This window comes from Apis florea, unplaced genomic scaffold (assembly GCF_048593485.1).
Source record: "Apis florea isolate Af1SG1 unplaced genomic scaffold, ASM4859348v1 contig_2293_pilon, whole genome shotgun sequence".
In the NCBI taxonomy this organism is placed as follows: Eukaryota; Metazoa; Arthropoda; class Insecta; order Hymenoptera; family Apidae; genus Apis; species Apis florea.
This window is the reverse complement of record NW_028256554.1, coordinates 5,179,934-5,204,030: the sequence shown is the minus strand read 5'-3', so window position 1 is coordinate 5,204,030 and position 24,097 is coordinate 5,179,934. Positions and strand designations below refer to the sequence as shown.

At 39.9% G+C, this 24,097-nt stretch overlaps 1 protein-coding gene across 2 annotated transcripts in view; it reads right to left on the bottom strand.

Moving 5' to 3' along the window:
• Ptx1 (pituitary homeobox homolog Ptx1) overlaps nt 1–8,691 on the bottom strand; it is a 31,121-nt gene extending 22,430 nt beyond the window's left edge. The window contains exon 1 of one of the 2 annotated variants that reach the window (XM_012487977.3): nt 7,318–8,691. In XM_012487977.3, coding sequence (XP_012343431.1) covers nt 7,318–7,609 — 292 coding nt within the window. In that variant the 5' untranslated portion in view covers nt 7,610–8,691. The remainder of the gene's footprint in view (nt 1–7,317) is intronic. The other variant, XM_012487978.3, reaches the window with a different exon arrangement.
• Nucleotides 8,692–24,097: the final 15,406 nt, after the last annotated feature.

Below are 24,097 nucleotides of genomic sequence, written 5' to 3'. Positions count from 1 at the left end.
AGAGTTAAAATGTATTCACAAGGATTTTTCCAACGTTGAACGGAAAACGAAAATTGGATCCCTTTTTTTTTTTTTCGATTCGTAATATTTTGATATATAATAAATTTGGAAATTAATTCGTAATTTATTACATTTTTATTTATCCATAACGTATAAATATAAAATTGTACCTATTGCTTTGATTTGGAAAGGAAATTTTTTTCTTTTCGTCTGTTTTCAGTTTAAAAAAGGTTAATAAATTTCCAAATAAATTTCCTCGTCTCGTGGTCCGCATTTGCATGTGCTAATTTCACATCGTTCCATGATTATGATTAATGGCACGCGGCAAAAATTGTAGATGCTGTGTACGAAGTGTTTCACGCTTCGTGAATGTTGGTCGATAATCGGCCAATGAGAGGGTAATGCGCGGACATAAATAAAATGGCACGCGGTGTAAAAATTGTGGGTGTTTAGTGGAGCGTGTCGGTCGTGTAACTCAGCGGTGAAGAGGGTTACAAGGGTCGCTAAAATATCCGTATCGCGCAGCTGTGGCTTCCTTCGGAAGTCACACGAAATTAATCATTCACGCGAAATTCTATAACGCAAACACGATGAGGATAAATTTCTTTAAACCTAAAATTTTATACCTCGTTCATTTACTAACAAAAAAAAAAAAAGAAATTTTAACATCTTAAAATAATCGAAATAATTTGATTTTTATTCCTTTATCATTATCTGACATGTTCAACAATTTACACAAAATATTTAAATATTTAAAGAATGAAACGGATCTTTATTCAACTTCGTTTCTATTTAAATCTGCATAAACATCTAATTGGAAACGTATTTAACACGAGCAAGTTAAAATATCTCTAGAAAAAAAAAAATAATCGTAAATATTCATCCAATGATTTACATCATATGCATGAAGACGTAAAATATCCAAAACAAAGTACCTAATTAATTAATCATTATAATATTTAAAGAATGAAACGGATCTTTCAATTCAATTCAAATTTGCATGAACATCTAATTATTACGAATCAAACACGAGCAAATTAAAATATCTCTAGGAAAAAAATAATTGCAGATATTCAATCCAATAATTTACATCATATACATGAGTATAACATGAAATATCGAAAACAAAGTATCTAATTAAATATTATAATACTTAAAGAATAAAACGGATCTTTACTCAATTCAAATTTGCGTAAACCTACCTAATTGTTACGATAATCTATCACAGTTCAAGTAACAAGTTAAAATATCCCTTTCTCTCTCTGTTGAAAAAAAAGGAAAAGAAATTCTCGTTCCCACCCCGAAACACAACACACAACCCGCATAACGAGCTGACCGCGCGTATTTCCTGTCCCTGCCACGGTCGAAAAAGGAAAAACCAAAGTGTGTCACGTAGCAAGATGTGCGGCTGCGATTTTAGAAACGACGATACGAGTAACGGTCGCGCACCACGGCCGATAATCACCCGAACCAGTCACCCCTCGGAAAACGAAGGAAAAACGTGTACGAAGCACCTGTGTGCCACAGTGTGCCACACTCCTCTCCACCACCTCCGGGAGAGAAAGTCGCGCAGCCTTCCCCTTCTCCCTACTTCTTCCTAATCTCGTAATCCTTGGCTTCCTTAGGAAGTCGTTTATTAGTCAAGCACGCCGGCCGCGTCATTGGGACAACGACCGAGGAAGGGGGGAGTTGAATATCTCGTACAGGCGTTAAAATCCTGTCCCACGTTTATAAATATTCGGAAACGCTCAGCTCATCGATCGATGAGTATTTTTGGAAACCGCGATTTTCCTTCGAAAGATTTTTGAGGGAGTGTAAAATTCATCGGCGTGAAAAATACGATATGAAATGTTCAAAGTGTGGAACTTCGTTTGTTGAACGAGAAAATTTGTTAGAAACGTAGTATTGGAAAGAGGATTCGAAAAGATGTTTTGGATGATCGAGAGATTGATTTTTTATAGATATTACTAATTATTTATGAGATAATTGGTTGAAAAGAATCATTAAAATATAGGTGCACAAGCGTGAAAGAAAATGGCACGTTTGTTTGTCCCGAGAATGGACACGTGGAGAGATCGGTAACGCTTGTCAAGCAATTTGTTTAGTTTCAACTTGACACAAGGCGAGAGCACATGGAACCGATAAGTAATCTGAGAGGAGCGGTGTGTCTTTCGAGTTTGTAACACGCGTGTCACAAGCGTTTCGGAAAAGTCTGCGGATAGAATGTCTTTGAAATATCTCTCAGACGGTATGGCGCTACCGAACAAAATCCCGGTTATCACGAAAATTAATTGCAATCCCCTCACTCTTACTTACACACTTATTTTCCTAACCAAAAAATAGAAAAAAAAAAATTAAATTGAAATAATTCGTTTGCTGAAATTATTTTCAAACAATTTTTAAACAACGCACCCTCGTTTGCCGTGATTTGCTTGTTCTCGTCGAATGTAGACAATTCCAAACTTTCCACGCCCCGTAATTATTTAAATTGACAGCCCCTTCAAAGCTCTTTAACAAAAGAAAACAAAACCGAGGTCCCCTCTATTCGTACTTCGAACGAAGGCTAGAATTAACTTCGTAGAAAGACCTGCTATATTTTGAACCACTTCTAGGATTACACCCTCTCAAAGACCGCAAGTTTTGCGACGGTTTCTCATGGTTTCGGATTCTCACACATCGGCACGCACAGAAATTTCCTCCCCACATGCCTCGCCTCGCCTCAATCGAAACCCTTACCGAGTACACGAATCTTGTTTCCGAGGTGGAGGCGTCCTCTCCACGCCAGCTGAGATAATGGGAAGGAAATCAGTTCATTTCTATGTTGATCCCACGGGCTTGGTTCCTGTCGCGCTTAGAAGAGCGCCACGATTGCCTCGGTGATCGAGAAAATCGAGGCAGAAAATCGGTTTGATAGCTCGGCTCATCGACCGACTTAACTGTCTCTGGCGAGTCTATAATGTCCCAGGTCTCCGTGAGATGGTCGTCCATAAAATTGACGATTTATCGTGGCGGAAAGAAGGAATCGTTTTCGGAAGGAATTGATTGGGAGAAAGTGTTTTGCGAGACGAAAGAAATTAGGCGTTGAAACGAATTCAGGTTTTCTATCGAGAAATTTTTTAAAACTCCATTACGCGCAAAAGATAAGTTTTAAATTATCGGTTCCAAGCATCGTTCAATTTACCCAATTAAACGTACCTAAATAGCTCGATAAATGTACAAATACAATAAAAAAAATCAACGATATCAATAAACATTGATAAAACTATTTATATTATCTATTACCTACCGATCTACCGTTACAATTTCATTTGGATCGAGTCGCAATCAAAGTAGTAAGAAATGCTTTTCAACCTTTCGACAGAAAATGAATCGACCGATAAATAAAATTTATCCTGTATAATCGCAAGATAAAAATAAAACTATCTTTTGAATAATATCGAGGATAACGAATCATTTTTCCATGTCGCTCAATTTCGATAATAATAAAGTATTTATTATTTGCAAAGCCGTTTTAGCCAGAAAGATATTTCCCACGATTACTCAGCACACACGTTACACACTCACAACGCGCAAGGATCGAAGGGGTGGGCCGCGATACATCTTATTCGGGTGGCGCAGTGATCTGAAAGATTGCACGTCTAAATGGCAATGAGGCTGCGGCCAGAAGAGTTTTACCGAGGCCATCCCCGAGGGAAACCTAGGCGGCTAGCCGAGCAATTTGTCAACACCATTAGACGAAGGCAACAAGGGTTGACTTTGGCGCATCTGCCAAAGGAAGGATCGTATAATAAAGGGATAGTTAATGACTATCGAAGGGAAGGGTATCGAAAATCCGGTGCACAGACCGTGTGCCAGCCTGTTGACAAAATATTGGCATTGACCGAAAGGGATAACAGATTCATCGAAAGGGTGATTTCATTCACCATTCATCCTCCGCCCGATGAAGAAATTGGATTTTGAAAACTGGATGATGAACGTGCTTGTCGCGCGTTCAATGATCTGACTTTTCTTATTCTCTTCGATTATTTTAATGCGATATTAATGCTTTGATGAAATACAAATTTGATTTTAATCTTGGAGCGAGCAGGTAGTGATGATCATTTCCAAACGATTCGAGTAAAGGATAAAACGGTAAAGAATATTTTGATTTTGAAGGTTTTATCGTTCAAAAAGAAAAGAAAGAAGGGATATATTTTCAGATCGAATCAAAATCGAAGGAAATTTTTACCAAATCGTCTCAATTTTCACTTAACGAATTAACTTAAAGAATGAACGTCGATACTCCTCGATCCATCGACCAATGGCTGGATCCTCGAGCAACCTTGCGAATATCGAATTCTCGTCGAATCAATGGGAGGGATCGAAGGATCGCGGAACGATGGAAAAGATGGCGATTTCGCAAACGAATGGAACAGGAGGGGAGTACCTGCGGTCTGGAAGTGGGAATTGCCAGGTTCAGGAGTGAAACTGAAACGGGGATAGGTGGGATGCCATTGGAATAAGATCGGGTTTAGCCGCAGTGTCGGGTTCGAGCCCCGGATAAGTCTGCCTTATCCCGATAAGCCGGTGAGTTAATGAATCACAAAACAGGTGGTGGCGCCACTGAGAGATCGTCTTCGTCCTCGACTCGTCGCTACACCTTCGATCTTTCCTTCTTGCTTGCAATTTCCTTTTCCTTTCTTCCTTCCTTTCTTTTTTTTTTTTTTTTTTTGTAAAAAATACCCTCCCTCCCCCTCCCCCCTTTCTTCTTTTCCTCTCTCTCTCTCTCTCTCAGCGAGAAGTGGAATTTATAGAAAGAGATACGCGCCGGAATTCCGTGCCTCGATGTTTGTTCACGCGATCGTTCTTCTTTATCTTCTCGGCCTCGAAACACCATCGCCCGTCCCGCTTGTGCGTTTCGCTTTTCAATGAAAAATTAGGCCGTCACGCATGCTCTCCGCCTTTGGAACCGCCAGAACCTCGAGAAGATAAGCCTCGTTGAAGGGAATTTCGAGCTCGTGGTATACGAAACGTGAATTTAGTTGATACCACGTCGTATCCCTGAGGAGTCGAGGAGAAATTTTGGCATCGGGGAATATGAAGATACATCTCTTTCGCTATTTTTTCTTTTTTTTTTTTTCTCAAATCGAAGTGAATGCGATTATCAGAACTACGAAGATGATCATCTTCGATGTTCAGAATGAAAAATTTCAAGGTTAAAAAGTGGAGTAGAGTAGTATAAATTTTCTTGTATTGTACTCGATTGGCTATTGAAGCAGATATTAAATTACACTTTTTTCGAGGAATATTAATCGAAGAACACGAGATCTATCTCGAAGATAGAATAAATAAAACTTGTACTTTTTCTTTCTGTATGAGCAAAGTCGAAGGAGTAATACCCTTTTAAACACCAAGTTAATGACACCGAGTAATCGTACTTCAAAATTTCTTATCTCTCTGTACAACGTGCACGTACAAAAACGTTTATCTACGCGTATAAATAATTAAGAATGACCTTGAAATTATAACTATTATATATCCGCACAAGTATATTTCGACAGTTTTATTTCGCTTCCATTTCGGATACTCCTGTTGCATTAAACGCGAAATTTTACTCGTCATGCCGTCGTGTATATCAAAGTTGGAATAACACGATGGGCGCAGTTAGCTTATCAAAGCTATTCGTACTAATATTTTATCTGCGCTCCGTTGGCACTTGACAAAAATCAATGTACAATATTGTTTTATCGCTCCAAAAAAAAATTTTTTTCATCGAAATTGTAACATCGAAATGTCACACAAATATATTTGCCTCTCCGTATCCACGCCTCCGCTACTAGGAGTATCGCGAGTTAAGTGGTGACCCGTGTTTTCGAAAATCGGCCCGATTATACGAGTCGTTCGGTGTATAAATTGGAAATTTATCGTTCGCTAAAATAAATATCGAAGCGTAGATAAAAATCAAATCGAGTCCGCGTCTCGTCGTCAAACTCTGTGACAAACGTCGTCTCTTTTGATTGTAAAAAAAAAAAAAAAAAAAAAAGGAAAGGAACAGAAAAATAAATAAATAAAAAAGAATTACCGCAATAACGTGGAACAACGAGAAGAATGAAGGGAAGAACAAAGGATTCGTAGGTGTGTTTTGATCTTGTGTCGTACGTGCAAATTTGCTACGTCAAGCGATACGAGATTTTCTGAAAAGATAAGAGGAACGACGCAACGCATGATTTAGGAGCAAGAAGTGTATATTTGTAGGAATACGATGTAATCGATGTATTATCTCAAATCACATGAATTGACAAGCCCGGTACAAGCGATTATCGCCGATATTGGGTGGCCGTCGATGGAAGAAAGGAAAAAAAGCGATGTTCTTCCGTCGTATCGGTACGCTTGATCGGGACAAGAAAAAAGAAAGGCGACAATTATACTTGTCACGTAAATACCGTAAATACTGTATCTCGGCCACTGCACTTAAATTTAATCCGTGATCACCGATTCTCGAATATCTTTCATTGATTTATTCGATTTTACGATATAGTTGGCTCAAAATGTGGCTTACGAGATATACGATTTCTCGATAGATGCGTTCTATCTCCGAGAAACTGGAAGAAAGTTTTGAATTTTTGAACTTTCGTTGCAATAATAACTTTTCTTATCGTCCGTTGCTTGAAGCGCTTAGCACAGAGAAGAGAAATATACGAAGCTATCGAAGGTAACGATCTTTCGATTTCGAGTTCTCCACGATTTGTAAATGGATGTTGTACGTTGTTAGAAAAGAAGACAGTACAAGTTGTGAGACGCTCGAGTGGAACGATAAGTAATATTCGAGTACTCTGACGAATCGTGACCAGAACTCTTACAACAATAAAACTCGTGAAACAATACGAGTATCGATTAAGCTTTTAACGAAAAATCTATCTAGTTTCACGAATCGCACGATACACTCTTAATTAATTTCGCTTATCGTCTGTATATACCTGTATTTATAAACACAACTAAAGAAAAACAGATAATTCGGTCAAATAACAACCGTTTCGCTTATTAAATATCGTATCACGAAACGTGCCTAAATTACTCGGGATAACTCGTCCTTCCTCGTAATCCCAGTACAACTGGAAACCCAGTTGGGTAATAATCCTTCATCCTCCTCGAGCCTAAACCAAGACTACGGCGTACGTGACGCGCATTTTCCTCGTTTCTCCCTGCAGTTTCCAACGAAAAAAAAAAAAAAAAAAAAAAACTTGGAAAAGATCGGAAATTTCGCGAGAAGAGGAAACGAAACCCTTGGTGGAGAACCCTTCCTTCCTCCCCCCCCCCTCGATATTGTGACCGACTCACCACGTTTCAGCTTCTCCAACGGCTCGTGCAACTGATGGTTCGAATTGTGCAGCATGGAGGCGTCGTGGTGCGAGTTCCCGTGAAGATCGTGGTGGTGCATCGTTCCTTGAAGGTGGTCGCCGTGGAGGCCGGCCATGGACGCGGCCGCTGCCGAGTGCTGGTGATGCTGGACCGACAGGCCGGCCGTCGATCCCGTGACCAGGTCCTGAAGGCAGAGATCCGTGTTCCCGCCGCCTCCTCCTCCGCCACCGGCTAGCTCGAGGCTCCCCCCGCCCCCGCTGCCCCTTTCCATGCTGTAGAAGGTTAACGTCGTGTTGACTGTTCTGTACAACGCGAGCCAAGATCAACCTGCGTGCCCCCCTCGCGAGGACGTTCGCCGCGAGACCGCGCCGACGATCGATGGTCCTCGTCTCTGCCCGATCCTCGTCTCAGGAACGCATCGAACGTCTCCAGCCAATTGTCCACGAGTGTCGTTGTCCACGGGTGTCGATGTTGGCAACGCTTCTCTCGCGGCGACGGCCGTCGGCAGCGATATCCTTCCTTCCTTCCTTCCTTCCTTCCTTCCTCTTCCCTTTCTCTTGAGACGTGGCGAACGTCAGAGGACGTGGCGGATCTCTCGATTATCGCCGATCGACACGGATTGCACGGATGATTGCACTTGACGATTCCCGGTTCCGACGAGGTTAGTCGTCATATGGGTTGGTAGTCGATTGGATAAGTTTTTCAGTGGGTGATCGAACAACGAGTTGGCCCCGTCGTGCCGTCGGATTGGGAACGTTAGGTCGTTGCGACTCCGTGGAAAGAATAGAAGTTCGTCGATGATGGTATCGAGCGACGGTGGACGATGATCGATACTTCTTCCATAGAATCGGTCGGGCAAGATGAGTCGATGCTCGCACGTCGATGGTAAAGATGAAGAGCAACGTCGCACGTGGTCCGGCCACTCGGAGATAGAACCGACTGATTAATCAGATAACCGACGACAAACGACAAACGTACGTTACGTAAGGATCATAAGGTGATAATAGTGGGAGATTTGGATAGTAGATCGGGTAAAAGTGGGTTAAACGGATCGCACTGTGGTCGATGGCGCGATCGAAACTCCCTTGATTTGACAGGTGTTCACGTCAAATCGCGCCGCGTACGTACGATCTACCGCACATCTCGTACAAATCCTCTTGTCCTCGAAGTTGTCGATCTCTCGACTTCCTTCTTCGAAGGAAAGAATCTCGTCAAAAAAAAAAGACAGTCCTCTCCAACACGCTTCCAAATCCTTCTTACTCGAAACTGACTCTCACTTGACATCGAATCCCTTCACTGCACTGTTCCCAGCCTCGTCTTCGAACTTGGATCACAAGGTATACGTATATATATATCCAGGCATGGACAGACATCACAGCAGAACCGCGACACCGAAACCTTCCTATACACCGATATATACCGATATACACTGGATATACTTGGGATCGTTCACGCGCCACCAGAGGCAACACCGGGGATTTCCATGGACGTGGCTCGCGCGAAATGCGTGGTTCACGAGGGCGAAAATTCGGCGCGAGTACAGCGCGGTGACATCACGGACGATCGGCAGACACCGGAAACCCCGCGGAAACGTGGCGCGCCGGCTACGCTCCGTTAGTCCCGCTGCTCTTCTCACCTTAACGTGGCCACGCGTTAAGGAACGACAGACAGACAGCGTGGATAGAGAGTGTGTGCGAGAGAGAGAGAGAGAGAGTGAGTGAGTGAATGAGTGAGAGTGAACGAGTGAGTGAGAGAGAGAGAGAGAGAGAGGGACAGACAGAGGAAGCGTAAGAAAGCGCGAGCGGTGCTGCAGGTCGCGGTAGTGTAGCCGGTTTTCGTAGTAGATGGAACGTGTAGTGGCCGCGCGTCGGTAGTAGGTGGGTCCGCCAGGCTTAGCCGGTTGAGCCTTTCGGACTGCCTGCCGGCTTAAGTCTCTAAGTCGGTAAGCCGAGCGGATCTAGTGGTCTTGGCTGGTGCACTGGCTGCCTGCTAGCCTGTCTGCCTTCCTTGCTTGCCGGGCGGCTTGCCTGACTGTCTGACTGCGCCTCGCCCTGGCTCGCTTGCTCTTACTCCCCTCCAACTCGTACTCCTTCTCTCTTCAGCTCTCCCACTCCGCTTTCGTTATCTCCCTCGAAATATCCGTCTCCCTCGCACTACTCGCGATCTCTCCCGTCTTCGTGCCCCGTTTCATCCCTTTGGCTACCGCTTCGGACCCGCCATCCTTCTTCCTCGTCCTATCCTATCCCCCACTTTCGTCTCCTCGTTTTCGTCCCCTCTCGCTTCCACCGTATCGTCATTCTCGCTTTATTTCTCTCTCTCTCTCTCTCTCTCGCCTCGTTACACGATCTCTCACGCCTGTATCTGTCACCTCGTCCCCGACACCCCTCGATTGGCCGGCCCTAGCCGTCTTTCTCGCTCTCTCTCTCTCTCTCCTCGCTCTACCCCTACCTATCGCTATGGCTCGACACTCTCCGTCCCGTTCCCTCGTTGCCGCGATCTCTCACGCCTGTTTCTCTCTTTCCCGTACGAGTCGTGCTCGAAACAGTCACCGGTTCGCCTATGTTCGGTATCGTGGACGCACCTCTCTTCATCTACCCCCACTTGCCGACCAACGCCCCTCCAACGGCGTCCACGTCGCCCCTCCTACGTGCACACTCCGATCTTGGCTCTCTCCCTCGGTCGAGCACGCACGCACGCACGCCGCATGCACTCACACCACGCACCCTTGTCCTTCCTTTTTCCTATTTCCCCACGAGGCTCGTATACTATCTTCTGATTATCGTTTCTTTCTTTCCGTTGACGTTTGTCGCCTTCACGATTGTCATGCGCCGCTTTCCTAATCCTTTCGCCGACATTCCATTCTTGATTTTCTTTGGCGAAATCGAATCAAACGTGCGGATGTATTTTAATTTTTTGATTTTTCTTTTTTTTTTTAATCGAAGATGTTTGATCGCTTCGCCATCTTACCCTGCGATGTTGAGGATATATGTGTTACGTGGAAAAATCTTTTTCCGTCTGATCCGTGTCGAGCGTATGCAGTTATCGCTCGTCTTATCTCTGTCGAAGCAAATATCTATCTTCATAGACTTAGACGGCCTCTGTGCTGGGTGTTTCGAGCGAAGAGGTGTGTCGTGTATCGGGTACGAATTCGGTTCGAACGATTCCTAGGATTGAGTTCGTGAAATGAGGACGAATGGGAGAATTTTCAGAGAAGATTTAAGATTATGGATCTTTACTTAAAAAGAGAATTTATAATTATTTTTCATTAATTCATTTCTTCTTCGTTGTAGTTAGATGAGACGTTAGTTAGTAAGTATCTAAATTTGATAAATTTGGGGGGGGGGGAGGAGAAAAAATTGGAAGCTTTCTTTAGTTTCGCACAGATTGAACGATGATTATCTTTCAAATTCTTTCGTATGATCAAAATCTTCAAGTTTGCAATGGTCTAGAGTCTAATCAGATTAAAAAAAAAATTTCCAAGAATGAAACACATCGTTCAATTCGGCCATTTCAAAACGATATTTTATCTTATATTCGTCTTATCATTTCGACGAGGACGTGTGCTATTCGGTTGTGAAAATAACTTAAGCCTTTGATCAAATTAATTAATCAATTAATTATTATTTATATCTGTTCCAATAAATTAATTAATCATTTAACAAGGATACCGTAATCGATTTCGTATATAGGTGAAATAATTTGACAAATCAAAAACAAGAAATATCTATCTAAACGTAATATTTCGTATTCTTTATTAATAATAACGTATACCGAAACTTTCCAATGATTTCACAAACGAATCTCAATGAAATCTCTTATTGTACGCATAAAAATAAACTTTAAGAAGACCCGAAACAACAACATAGTCGAACATTTAACGCGATCACAGACTCACAGCAAAACAACCCTCTAAAGTTTAACCCTCGAAGCGATCCTCGAACGCGGCGTAAGTAACAGCCTAAGAATAAACCCTGGCGCGATCTCATCAAACATCCCCCAAATCCTCGAAAAAACAACGAGTCATCGCGAGTGAACAGGGAAAGGGAGAAAGAGAGAGTTGCTCGCGGATCGATGACGAAGGTAGGAGAGAATTCGCCTCTTTGGGAAGATCGGGGTGGAAAGAAAAGATGAACGCTGCGAATGACAAAGCGGATGATTTGGCGGTCGAAAAAGGGAGAAAGTCTCCGCGACGAGGTTCGAAGTTGAGTGCGAGGGGGTGAGGAGGAGGAGGAGAAGCGGGCTGCCGTCGGTCCGCGCGAAGACGAGACGCGGAAAACGAAGAGGAGCGCGGCCGACGACGGGGGAGGCTGGTGTGTAGCGGCAGTACATACGTCAAGGTAGGAACAGAGACCGCCATCCCCGGGATCCCCTAACGCCTCGGGAAAAGTAGAGGAGACAAATGACAAGGTGGCCACGCCTACCGCGTCGCGGCGTGGGCGTAGATCGGTGTTGTGTGCGTGTGACTTGGACGGGACGGAGTGGGAGCGCCGACGCCGCTGGTGGGATTCGTGATATCCGGGGGGAGGGGGGAGCCGAGGGGTATACGTGCAGGGTGTTTCCTGATTTTTGAAGCGGCCGACCGAGTTATGGACGTCACCCAACCGGGAATTAATGGTCGATCACTGTTAAGAATGCGATCCACCGCAATCACCGATTCTCGTGTCTCCCTTGCAATTGGTTAGCAATCGATGATATTATATAAGGGTGTAAATATTCGAGTATCTGGAAGCTCTGGAAGCGAAGAAACTATTTTAGAATAAATACCTATTTATTACTTTGAATTCGTCCAAGTTGACGAGTAGTATAAAGTGGAACGTAAGTAAATGGCAAGTGGAATGAAACGAGTAGAGGGAAGTATATGTACGAGAAAGTAGTAATTAATAGTAAATGAGCATGAGTAATGATGATTAAAAAGTGAGACGATTACGGTAGAATGAAAGTTCTGAGGATTGATTCGATTTCGATAATAGAAATTAACGAGAAAATCGTTGCCGCGTACAACATTCGAGTTGACTTCTGGCCGGGGGAGATGATACGCGGGGGAGGGGAATATATGAATATGTAGAATATTCCTATTTATTGTAATGCGGTAGCAATTGAAGGATTATAGATTATCTGCGGATGCAGCCGATCGACAGCCGGGCTTTGCGGCTGACCCGAACATATAACTACCACGCACGATCAACGACTATTCATAGTTGTTTCCGCGTGACATATGATGAAAGGTATAATTCGATTCGCAGCACAATTAAATCATGCGATTATCGGATTAATCGGAGAAATTTTAAAATGAAAACGTACGATCGTTTGACGTTTGTAGTCCTTTTCCACCTTAAAAAATCTGCATATTATCGTTATAATTATGAAAATTCTAATTACTAACGCGCCTCCTCCTTTCTTATTTATGCTTGTCATTTGCTTCGTATCGGTGAAACGATACCTATAAACTCGGTTATTGCCGGGATGCCATAAAAGGATAAGATAGACATTTATCAGCTACGAATGGCTCGTTTAACAGGGCGACTTGGATATACTTGGTTTGACTGACGTTCAATCTTATTCAATTTAAATGTTAAATATCGCCAAATTGATTGATCGTTGACATTAAAAAATATGTGAAATATATTTATCGAATAATTAAGCATTCCAAGCTACTTCTTGGGGAAATATTGAAGCTTCGTGAAGATGAATTTTCATTTCTAAAAATCTTCTTCTAAGATTTTTATTAATTTTTAAAATATTATGCCGCTATTGGTTAAATCTTTATATCTATACGTATATTGCTAAATAAATTTCACGAATAGGAAAAAGGAAGAATATGCAAGAATGGAAAATATCTATGCGATAGGAACACGTACGAACGGTGAAAATAAATTCAATTTCGTTGATCTCTAGTAATACGGCAACAAGCACCTAAGCAAGGAGAACTTATAAAAGTAAGCTGTAAGAAGACAAATCGTAGGATTCGAACAGCATAAATCTCACGTCTCTCGTCATGAACCTCTCTCGCGAAGTCTTAACATCGGCGAACTGGATTACAAGAAGCGCGGGGTATCCTGGCCGTCCGAGCCCTTTATGAAACTTTCTTTTCGATCATTTTCACAAACTTCGAACTCACGCGATAATTAACATAAGAATTAAATTTACATTCTTTTCTCACAATTTCTAAATATTTACAATCGACGAATAAATAAAATCGGTAAATGCAAGTCGAGCAAATGATGAAGTTGAAGATTATTTTCTTTTTCAAAAAAAAAAAAAAAAAAAAAGATTTATATATAGAGAGAGAGATACAAAAGTATTCGAATGTCGTATCAAATAAGATAATTTCTCACACTCAAAGAGACTTCGTTTCAAATTTTTTTTTTCCATTCTACTGAATGAAATAAATTCAAAGCGAATATAGACATTTATCTTGACATTGAGTTATTTCTAAAGTAAAAAAGAAAAAAAAAAAAGAAAAAGAAGAAAAAAAAAAGGAAAAGAAAAATAATTACTATCACGAATATATCATAATACAACTTTATCGCCTCGACGATGAAATGATTTTAACGATGATAAGACGATAAACTCATGATCCGAAACTGAAAATTCATCGTTCCGCGATCCGAAAATTCCTTTGAACATCTAATAACCCAGTTTCCCGGGATGGAAAATAGAACTATCGGCGTTCTATTTAACATAACGTCTAGATAAACAGTTTGGATGGGCGGTACGTGTACCATAAAGGATCTATCGGTTACGAGGCATTTGTATGGCCGCGGCAGATCAATTGCCGCCGACACGAGTCGGCCGTGTTTTATTAGCGATAGTAAAGCGTTCGCAAGGCAAACAATCGATATTTCGCTCGTAATATCGTTTTCGAGATTCGTATCTGTGACGCGATAACACGTTTCTTTGTACGTAACCTGCTCTCTTCTAACTCCTCTCTTGTCACGAACAAAGAACCGATACACAACACCGGGAACCTTGTTCGCCGTCATTGGTACCGCCGAAGGTAAAATGGCACTCGTGTAGCAAGAGCCGCCTCGTTGCTTTCGCGTTTCGCGATACGCGTCAGAGATACAATATCGCGTTATTCGATTATATTTCGATTCTTAATCAATTTGACATTCGACATTCGACTAATATCTCGTTTTCGTCGCAGAAGCAGATAATTATTGAGAAATGAAAGAGCAGGATTGTAAATTCTTCTCACTATTTTAACAAAAATATATATATATATATATATAGTTTTTTATTTTGCAATCGTAGAAGAAAGATATAAAAAGATTAAATTTTACAATCATTGGTTGATACTTTGTTGTTTAATTGACCAATAAGATAAATACAATATCTAATTTATAGCACCGTTGTAAAATATAAAAATTCATCGCGATAAAGATGCATCGGCGTAGATGCGCATCTCACACAACCTTTCGCGTAAACACGATCGATCGATCGATCGATCGATGGATCGAATATTCGCTTCCTTGGATCACCATCATTTCTAACAAAAATACGAATAATTAATAATCTTTTGCTCGAAAAAAATAATATTCACAAATATCGCTATACTACTTTCTCATCGTTCAAAATTAAATCGCTCAAAAGTTGCATAAAAATGCAAAACACGTGCGCGCAAACATCCCTCGAGAAGGAAGAATTAAAAAGGCGAAGAAAGAATCGAGATCGATCGATCGAGAACGAGGCGAAATGTTATACAACATTTTTCGCGTCCATTTTCAAAGTTTTGCTTCATTTTTATCTCCTCGCGGAAATCATATCGACTACCGTCAAGGACTCGCCCCTCTTCCACCCCACTCCACCACGATCTGCTTCGATTCCGTTTACCGCTCACCCCCGTTTCTCTCCTTTTTCCAGCTCTTGCTTTTTTCTTGAGCCTTACCCTCATCTCCCACTCCATACGGCGGAGCCGTTCGGTCGTTACGCCGCTCCGTCTTTACAAATTTTATATCATTTTTATGAGGCATAAAGTCGTCGAGAAGCCGACCAAGGGAGGGGAAAAAGAGGAACGGGCGGAGGGGTTTCCCTACGTCCAAGCTTGTTCCTCCGTCTCTTTCCTTTCCCTCCCTTCGCCGACCGGTAGTCACGTGGCTGGGCGGAGCGGTTTTCAACCCCCTCGTGCTCGACAACCACGTTTGGGGTAAGAAAAGGAGGGATGCCCACCAGGGTTTGGGAAGGGAAGGGGATTTCGACACGCGAGGGGAAGAAGGCTGGCAGCCGGCGACGGGGTCTCTGTCGAGGAACCCTCGTGTGTCTTGGCTTATTAAAAAATTTCCTAATCGTCCACCCCCCTACTTACTTTCATCCCGCTTAAAATTTCACCCCCTCCCCTCCCCTCTTCACGCGTGCACTCGAAACCCCGTTTCGAAGCAAATTCGCGCGGCACTTTTTTTAAAAATGGATATAACCTTATCGGAAGTAATTGTAGAGGCTTTTTGAAAATTCTTCTTCTTCTTCTTAGATTTTTTGATATTCGTGTCTTTGCCCGGTTGGATGGTAAGTTGATTGATTTTGATGTTTTCGCTTGGACTTTTCTTTCCTTCTTTCCTTAATGCACTGTTAGGATTGAAATACGAATCTGTCCGTTCGAATTTTTATTCTCGAGGCTGATCCATTTCGATATTTCTAAGTTTTAATTGAAGAATGTGAGAGCCGAAAATAATTTTAAACAGGTATTCTTAAAAAGGATGAATTGTTGATATGGACTTTTAACCATGATAAACGTATTCATCAATTAAATTGGAAATTGGATTCGAATCTGCACAGGCCGATTATACGGCTCGGATTATTCCCAGTTTAAGGTTAATCCTGTTTAAGATGAACGGAAAGTAGGCGAAAACTTGGCTTCTTACTCGGTCAGCCTTTTTGGCTTAGTGCGCATTAAAGCGAACGATCTCGTTAACGAGCTTTCAATTGAGCCGATTTTAAACCTATCCAAAATTTTTTCGAAAATATATATATTTTTTCCCTTCACACTTGCTCAACGATCGATTATGCGTCATTTTGTTTTCTCCTGTTTCGTTCTCATTGGATTAACTTTTTCGTTTTCATTCCTTCGCTGATTCAACCGAACAGCTTTTCGAAAATCGAAAGAGTCATAAATCATGTCCGATATCACGTCTTGTACGAAAATATTTCGCAATCGCTAATAAAATTTGACTCAAGATAAGTTCGAAATATAAATAATAGCAGTGGATAATCTTAATATTTCAAAGATTCCTCAAATTATATGTATATGTAAATATACGAAGGAAGACGAAAAATTAGGGATATATTTTAAATGGACAATTATTCATATCATTGATTAATTTCTCGATTTTAATTTAAATATTTGTTATATCGAATAAATGCATAAGTATCGATCAAATATATAACATAACATCGAATACCTTACGAGGATAATTCGCAGAAACGAATACACCTCTCTCGCGTATCGAAACTACTTTGTATCGTCTCGTATCATCCATCTTCTTACCTTGAAATTTTGCATGCGCATGTAAACGGCATCACCCTTTTGCGTGTTTTGATAAATGAACCACGAGCTCCCTCATCCCCTTAACCGACCTCTTTCAGCCCTCTTGATTCCACTCCATCAATTTTCAATCACAAAGAAGTCTCTGCTCTGCCACCGCCTATATCGTATCTCCTTTAAACGCTTTCCATGCATACTTACGTTCACCTTCCTTTTTTTATTGTATTGACATTTTACCCTTTACTCGTTGCACGTTTTTTCATATTGCATCTGTGATGCTTGTAATAATATATAACGAAAAATAATCCGTGAACCAATCTCAATTTTTTGATATCAAAAAAAAAAAAAAAAAAGCATTACCTTCTTTATCTCAAGAGCCAAGAATTTTGCAGAGCATTTTCCAAATTTCCAAATTTCTTGCTTTTCAAAAATTTCGCTATCGCGATATCTTCCCGTATTATTGCTCGAAATTTTACCCCGATGAGCGATGCGATTATTCTAAAACGCAAAGAAAAAAAAAAAAAAAAAAATATTTCGTCGTGGAAAAATACGGCAAATATTCGAAATTAAAAAAAAAAAAAAAAAAAAAGAGGGAGGGGAAGGAAAAAAAGTATACAGAATCTCGCGAATCTTTTCCAGCTGTTGATAAAAAATTATTACCGCTATTGCATTGGTAGATTAATGGGTACTGGCCGAGATTAAAAGGATAAAGAGAGGCGTGCAAGATAAGCAAGTTTTTTATTATTGGCAAATGTTCGAGTCTCGTGTACGTGACTAATCCGAATGAAAACGGACGGAACGCGCTGGTTACGTTTAAACGTCGCTACAGATAATAAATGTACGCAAATGACAAGTATTAGTGATTTTAACGATTACATTTCACCGCTGGTATATTGTGGGTAGGCGGGGGAGGGGGGGAGGGAAAGAGAGAGAGAGAGAGAGAGAGAGAAAGAGAGGGGGAAAAAGAGAGAAGAAAAAAATGAACGCGACGAGGAAGGATTGCACGGTCATCGATTTCGAAATACTGCACACACGCCACCGTGAGCCATAAAATTCTCCCTTTCGATGCTTGTTTAAATTCAACGACGGGGAACCAGTCGAATAAACAACTGTGCATGGAACCGCGTTACCTATAGCGGTATAAATCAACGTATAAATACTTGCATACTTCTTTTCACAGTGGCGTGACTTTAAACATTTCTACATGATGTTGAAAAAGGAAAAAAAAAAAAAAAAAAAAAAAACATGGTGGAAAACATGGTAAGATATGCGAAAACTTCAATTTCTTTGCGGGTACACGGTGTTCGAAAATCATGGAGCCTTGAAATTGGAGAAAATTGGAAAATGCGATGAAATTTCATTAAAATCGATAAGTTGTAGATATGAGGATACTAAAAGGTTTAAATTATTTTATTAGACTCGCTCTATCGTAGTATATCGTAGTGTATCGTGTATAAAAAAATTTTGAAAATAAATGTTATTAATGCTGTAAGATACGATTATCTGGGTAATGTTTGAAATGAATTATAAAATATTTCTTGCAAATATATTTAGCAGAAGCCATACGATGCTTTTATTTCTTATTGCTTGAATTTATAATATCATTATAAATACTGCTGTAAAATTAAAAATTTGTGTTCTTCGTCCTCGGACAATCAACCTTGAATCATCTGTATAAGTCATACGGGAATAATTCTTTATCAGGGAATCAAATTCCATAATCTACACCAAATAGCAAACTTTTATTAAGAGCAGAAGATGTTCTACGAATGTAGAATTTCTTCGCATCGCGAGGATCATAAAATATCGCGTTACATTGTAAACATTCAATATTGAATTTACGCAGTGATAAACGCGCCGATTTGTAATCGCGTCGAATGTAACTTTGATGAACGTGCCGTATAATTATAATGAATTTGTGTTTCGTGCAGGATTAAAAAGGGTTAAACCAATGGGGATGCGTAAGAATTACACAGATCAACAGATCGATCGATCGATTTTTAAAGTAAAACAATCCAACGAACGCTTAGAATAAATAAACAAATATCATTTCCTTCAATGGAAAGTATATATCTTCTAAGTAAGTCTCATTGCAACCTTTTATTTTTAAACTTCGTCGATTCAAAGTACAAAAGAGTCTCGTCTTCGATTCGAAACTATGAAATCAGAGCACGAAGCATCCTCGAAATTACGATCTATCCAGTTGGAGACGCGTTCCTGCCCTCGATTCGACCCTGAGAACCCAGCTTCAGTCCTCCACGAAATTACTTCGACGTTTCGTTGTGTAGGTTCACATCCTTGCGCGCATCCGCACAGACGTCTCTCACTCTTTTCGAAATCCGTATCCGTGTTTCACACACCGATTCAGCTCCGTGTGTATGCCAATGTTGATTCTCAGTTCGTGTAGGAACACGAGCTTGTGCTGGAGAATATAATTGGCGAATGTGTGAGAGGCTGACAGCGTAGCGACGAAGCGTACGTTGCGTCTGTGTGCAAGCGCGGAGAACCGATTACCCCCACTACCGCGTCCTGGTCTCGTGACCACATCGACCAATCGGGGAGCGAGTTCGGGGCGGTGCCTCGCGCGACAGCCAACATGGCAGCTCTCGGCGCCGGTGAACACAGTGCGGAGAAGAAACGCTTCTTACGTCTCTCGTCGATACTCCTGTTTCTCCTTCCCATTGTTATTGTTGACCTTGTCGTTGTTGTTATCCGACTTTTGTCCATTTTTGGTGACTCCTCGAACGGCGAACGGGAAGAAGGATCGAGTGGAATGTACGTCGACGCTTTCACTTGGGGACTTCACGATGATTGTGAAAGTAACGAATGAATATTATTGAATCGCGAATTTTATTTGTTGATTTTAAGGAGATTGATCTTTCGGAAGTGTTTTCGTAAGATTATATTGTATGATCGTTACGTTTCTTTCGTTTCAAAAATAATTTTAACATCGCTCGTGAAGATACATCTATATTTATTTTAGTTAAATGCTTATTACTATATTAGAAATATTAGAAATTTTGTATATTTATTATATTACGAAGAATTATTCTACGAATAGAATTTACGTATTGATTGTCGAAGTTGTGTATGAATATTTGAATTTGGAATAAATAAATAATTGAAGAAAATATTATTGATGCATCAATTTTGTTATTTAATAAAATTATAATCTTTATTAAATTTGTAAAGAATAATCGAGCTTGCTTTAAATATATATTGCACATATTAATATAATATTAAATGTATTTTCATTTTTTAAATTGCAATATATATTTTGTAATATAATTTTGTGCATAAAAATTATTAATCTTTATGACAATACTTATTCAAAATTCTTCTTAAACATATATAATTCTGCGATAATAAATATATAATAAAATTCAACAGCTAATTCATAAATTAATAAGTAAATCAGGATTTAACAAAAAAAAAAAAAAACATCCTTTGACAAAGAATTATATAATTTTCAAGAGAAGTGTAGATTATTGAGATAAACTTTACTGAATATTATTAAGAATATTATATAACAAAAGTATCTATTTTACAGAAATTTTGCATCAAAATATTCTATCGCTAGTGATCCAAATTTCTATAAAGATGATCGAATAAGTTATGTTAGATTAAAAAGATGTTGTGTGGGATACTGAGTTCTCCACTTGCACGAGCAACAAATAAGTACACCGCGGTTAAACGATATATCATCGCGGGATTTGAAGGAGCGTTGCAGGCACAGTTTTGTAATGGTCCCCCTAGTAATCTCTTATGTGGATAATAATGACTGGAAAAGCATTGTACGTCTGCCTATGGGCCGGAGAATTCATTTAACCTGAAGCTCCGCATAACTTACAATGGCTTAGGTGATGCCGCAAATTATTTGCCCACCGTGGATTAACCATCCTGTACCTAAAATAATTATCCCCATCCTATTTTCACTGATCTTAATATTCCTATAAAAAGCATTAAAAAGTATATCTGTAACTTGACCCTATTAACCCTTGCTGCCAATTAAACTCAGCCCCCCCCTGATTATACTTGATAATATCCATTTAAGATATATATATATATATATATATATATATATACTACGTGGTTGCAGTTGTGCGTATACATTTACTTTTTGAGTAAATAGTTACTTTTTTATTTTGTATAATTTAGAATAAAGAGACGATTCTTCCTTTGTTTGTAAAAAGTATTAATCGTTTACGTAAATCTTTAAATTTATCTCTTTTTTCTATTTTAAAATTTAGATACGTAGATGATACAGATCAGTAAAATAAATCAGAAAACAAGTTTGCAAGTTTGTTTGGAAGTATTTAAATAACTTTATGATTCTTTAAATTAATTTTAACACGTCCAATAATGTTTCAACTCGTTATTCGCGGTAGGATCTCGATTAATCGGATTGCGATTATAAATTCGTATCACTTGGAGTCTTTTTCGTAAGAATATAAATTTCTCATCTCACGATTAACTATATAATATTAAGAATATTACAAAATTTGATCAGCTTTCTAATTTTTACCTATTTTAAAATTTGCACATCCACGATTAAAACTCGACAATTATTGTGTCGATGTCGGATACATCGGCAAGAAATTTTTCAACCGAATCACGATAAATAAATCGTGATAAAGCAAAGATGCTCGACTCGCCAAGTGTTGTTTAACTCTCGTTACACGAGAGCAATGAGGAGAAAAAAACGAGGAAAATAAAGAAGTACAGCGAAACGTTACGACAATGATAATGTTCTCCGGCTGAAGAATGCGAGAACATATACACGCTTATTATGCAGCTATATGTGTACAGAAAGTACGTTCAAGGACCGACATAAAGATAAGTTCCTTCCACGAAGACAGTGAGGACAAAGATTGTAAGAAGGTGTGAAACGAGCCACGTGCTGCCGTGTCATATATCACGACCCCTTCTATCTCTCTCTCGCTCTCTTTTTCTCTTTCTTTCTTCATCCACCGTGGTTCTTTTTCCGATGAGGGATGCCGTTGAGTTTTCAGGGGGTGAGAAGCGTAGTCTATGAATATTCTGGCTTGCCTCCGCAATGAAATGATGAACGACACCCTCCACCCCCGTCGATGCATAGTCGCCGTCTCTCGTGAGAGAGAGTGTCGCCGAAAGACGAGCCTTCTTCACGCTTCGATTCATCTGCGTGGCATGCGAACCGAACCATCCGTTCCTTAAATTCTTCCACACCCCTCCGTGGCCGCCATCGTTCCTCCTCATTTATCAAAATCAAGTCGTACGGTTTCGATATAATTGACCGAAAATGTTACGAATTATCCGAGGATGGTATACAGAAGGTGAAATCTTCGAACGGGAAGATCGATTAGAGAAATGGAAATTTGATTAAATAGGAGGTTTAATTTTTTAGTTGAATCAGTTTTATACATTTCGTATAAAAATAAATATATATATATATATTCGGTATATAGCAATAAATATTGGTCACGTTTCGTAAAAAGCGCTGTTAAAACGTTATTACACGTATATGAAAGACGTATAATCTGTCACCAATCCATCATGTTTCTTTAATTTAACCAGCAATAAACCAATCCGCGAGCATTCATTATCTATCGCGAGACAATTAACTTATAATATAATTTGTCAACCGGTTCTAGATAGGTTACGCCTCCATTTCTCCTCTCTTCTCCTCTCTTTCTTTTTTTAATTCCCCTCCCTTTCCTCTCTTCCCTTTTTTTTTTTTTTTACTCTTTCTCTTTTTCATCGTTCACACGAAATAAATAAATGTTCAATTTTTCAGGTTTAACAGCGAATTCATGTCAGTCGGTTATAACGATATCAATTCACTCGGTTCGGTTTGCGCGGCTCGTCTCGACGATGAGTGACGGGCCATAAAACCTTATCGTGTGTTGTTCAGACACAAGCGAGCGGTTACAACCGTCGCTATCGCTTCTTTTCGGTTTACGCAAATACGAGAAACGATTAAACGCGGGCCGATCTTGTCAGCTTCCAAACATTTTTCCACGAAAATTCCCCTCCTGTCTTGTTGGGGAACCTCTTCTCTTCTCTCCAGGCCGACACGCCTTTTCTTGTTCGAAATTCGAAGACTCGCGCGCGAGCGTTCGCCATTTTAATCGTGCAATCGAATGTTTAATCTTATCGCTAATCTGGTTGACATCTGGTTTGCAATCGCGTGCGTGTAAAACACGCGAGAGGATTGTAAGTTGGTGAACGAGCAAAGTTTATTGCAGCACGTTCCGTAAATAGCGCAAACCTGTAAAAAAAATTATTTGTGATGCGCGCGTTACATACATATTCCAAATGTTATACGGATGCAGATATTCACAGTTAAAATATGTAATTTGCATCTATTTTCGTTTCTGTTCTGTTTGAGAAAATGGAAAAATATTATTACATAATGAAATAAAATATTTTTTTATCGTCGATTTGTATTAATAATTTGTATTAGTATATTGAAAATCGAGGCAACAAAGAATTTCTTTTTAAGCAAATTGCCATTCAGTATTTCGTTTTATGTTATTCGTTGTTAACGGCATCAATGATTTGAGATTATAAGGCAATAAGTTTTTTCTTCTCGTAAATCTAGTTCCAGATGGTTTATAGATAAATTGACTTAACTTCGAGGAACTTCGCAAAATGTCATTATCGGCTTATTTATGATCATAGAAGAAAGGAAATGAAATAACGTCGAAGAAATCGATTAGTTTTCAAATGTTATTTGTCTATCTATTTAAATTAATAATTTCAGGAGAGAAACGTGCAAGTTATTAATTTAATTTCCTTTCTTATTAAATAGACTCATTAATTTTGCATCGAGTACGTACAAATAAAAAAATTTATAAAGAAATCTAATTCTAAATAAAATACATCTTAACGAATACGTACGAAAGATAATCGACACGCGAATGATATTTTCATGTTTCGATAAAAAAATATTCAAAAAAAAAAGATCAATCTTCGAGAGCACGCCTTTTCTTCGCACAATTTTAATTTCTTGTTTAACCGACCAGCTTACTCGATTCGTCCGCAATTCAATAATTCGAGCTCACAGCTCAAATAACTATAACTCCTGTTCAAATTCAATATGCCCCAATCAACAATTATATCTGTATATCCGCCCATATCCCTTCACATTTTCCGCATGATATGGAGGACGTATTAACGTAGGTCTGATTTGTTTCACGGAGCACGAAATCGTCAGATAAGGAAACTGCCAGCAACCCTCCGGATAAACGGGCTGGCTCGACGTAAACGTCACTCACTTTCGCAGTGGTAATTGTCGAG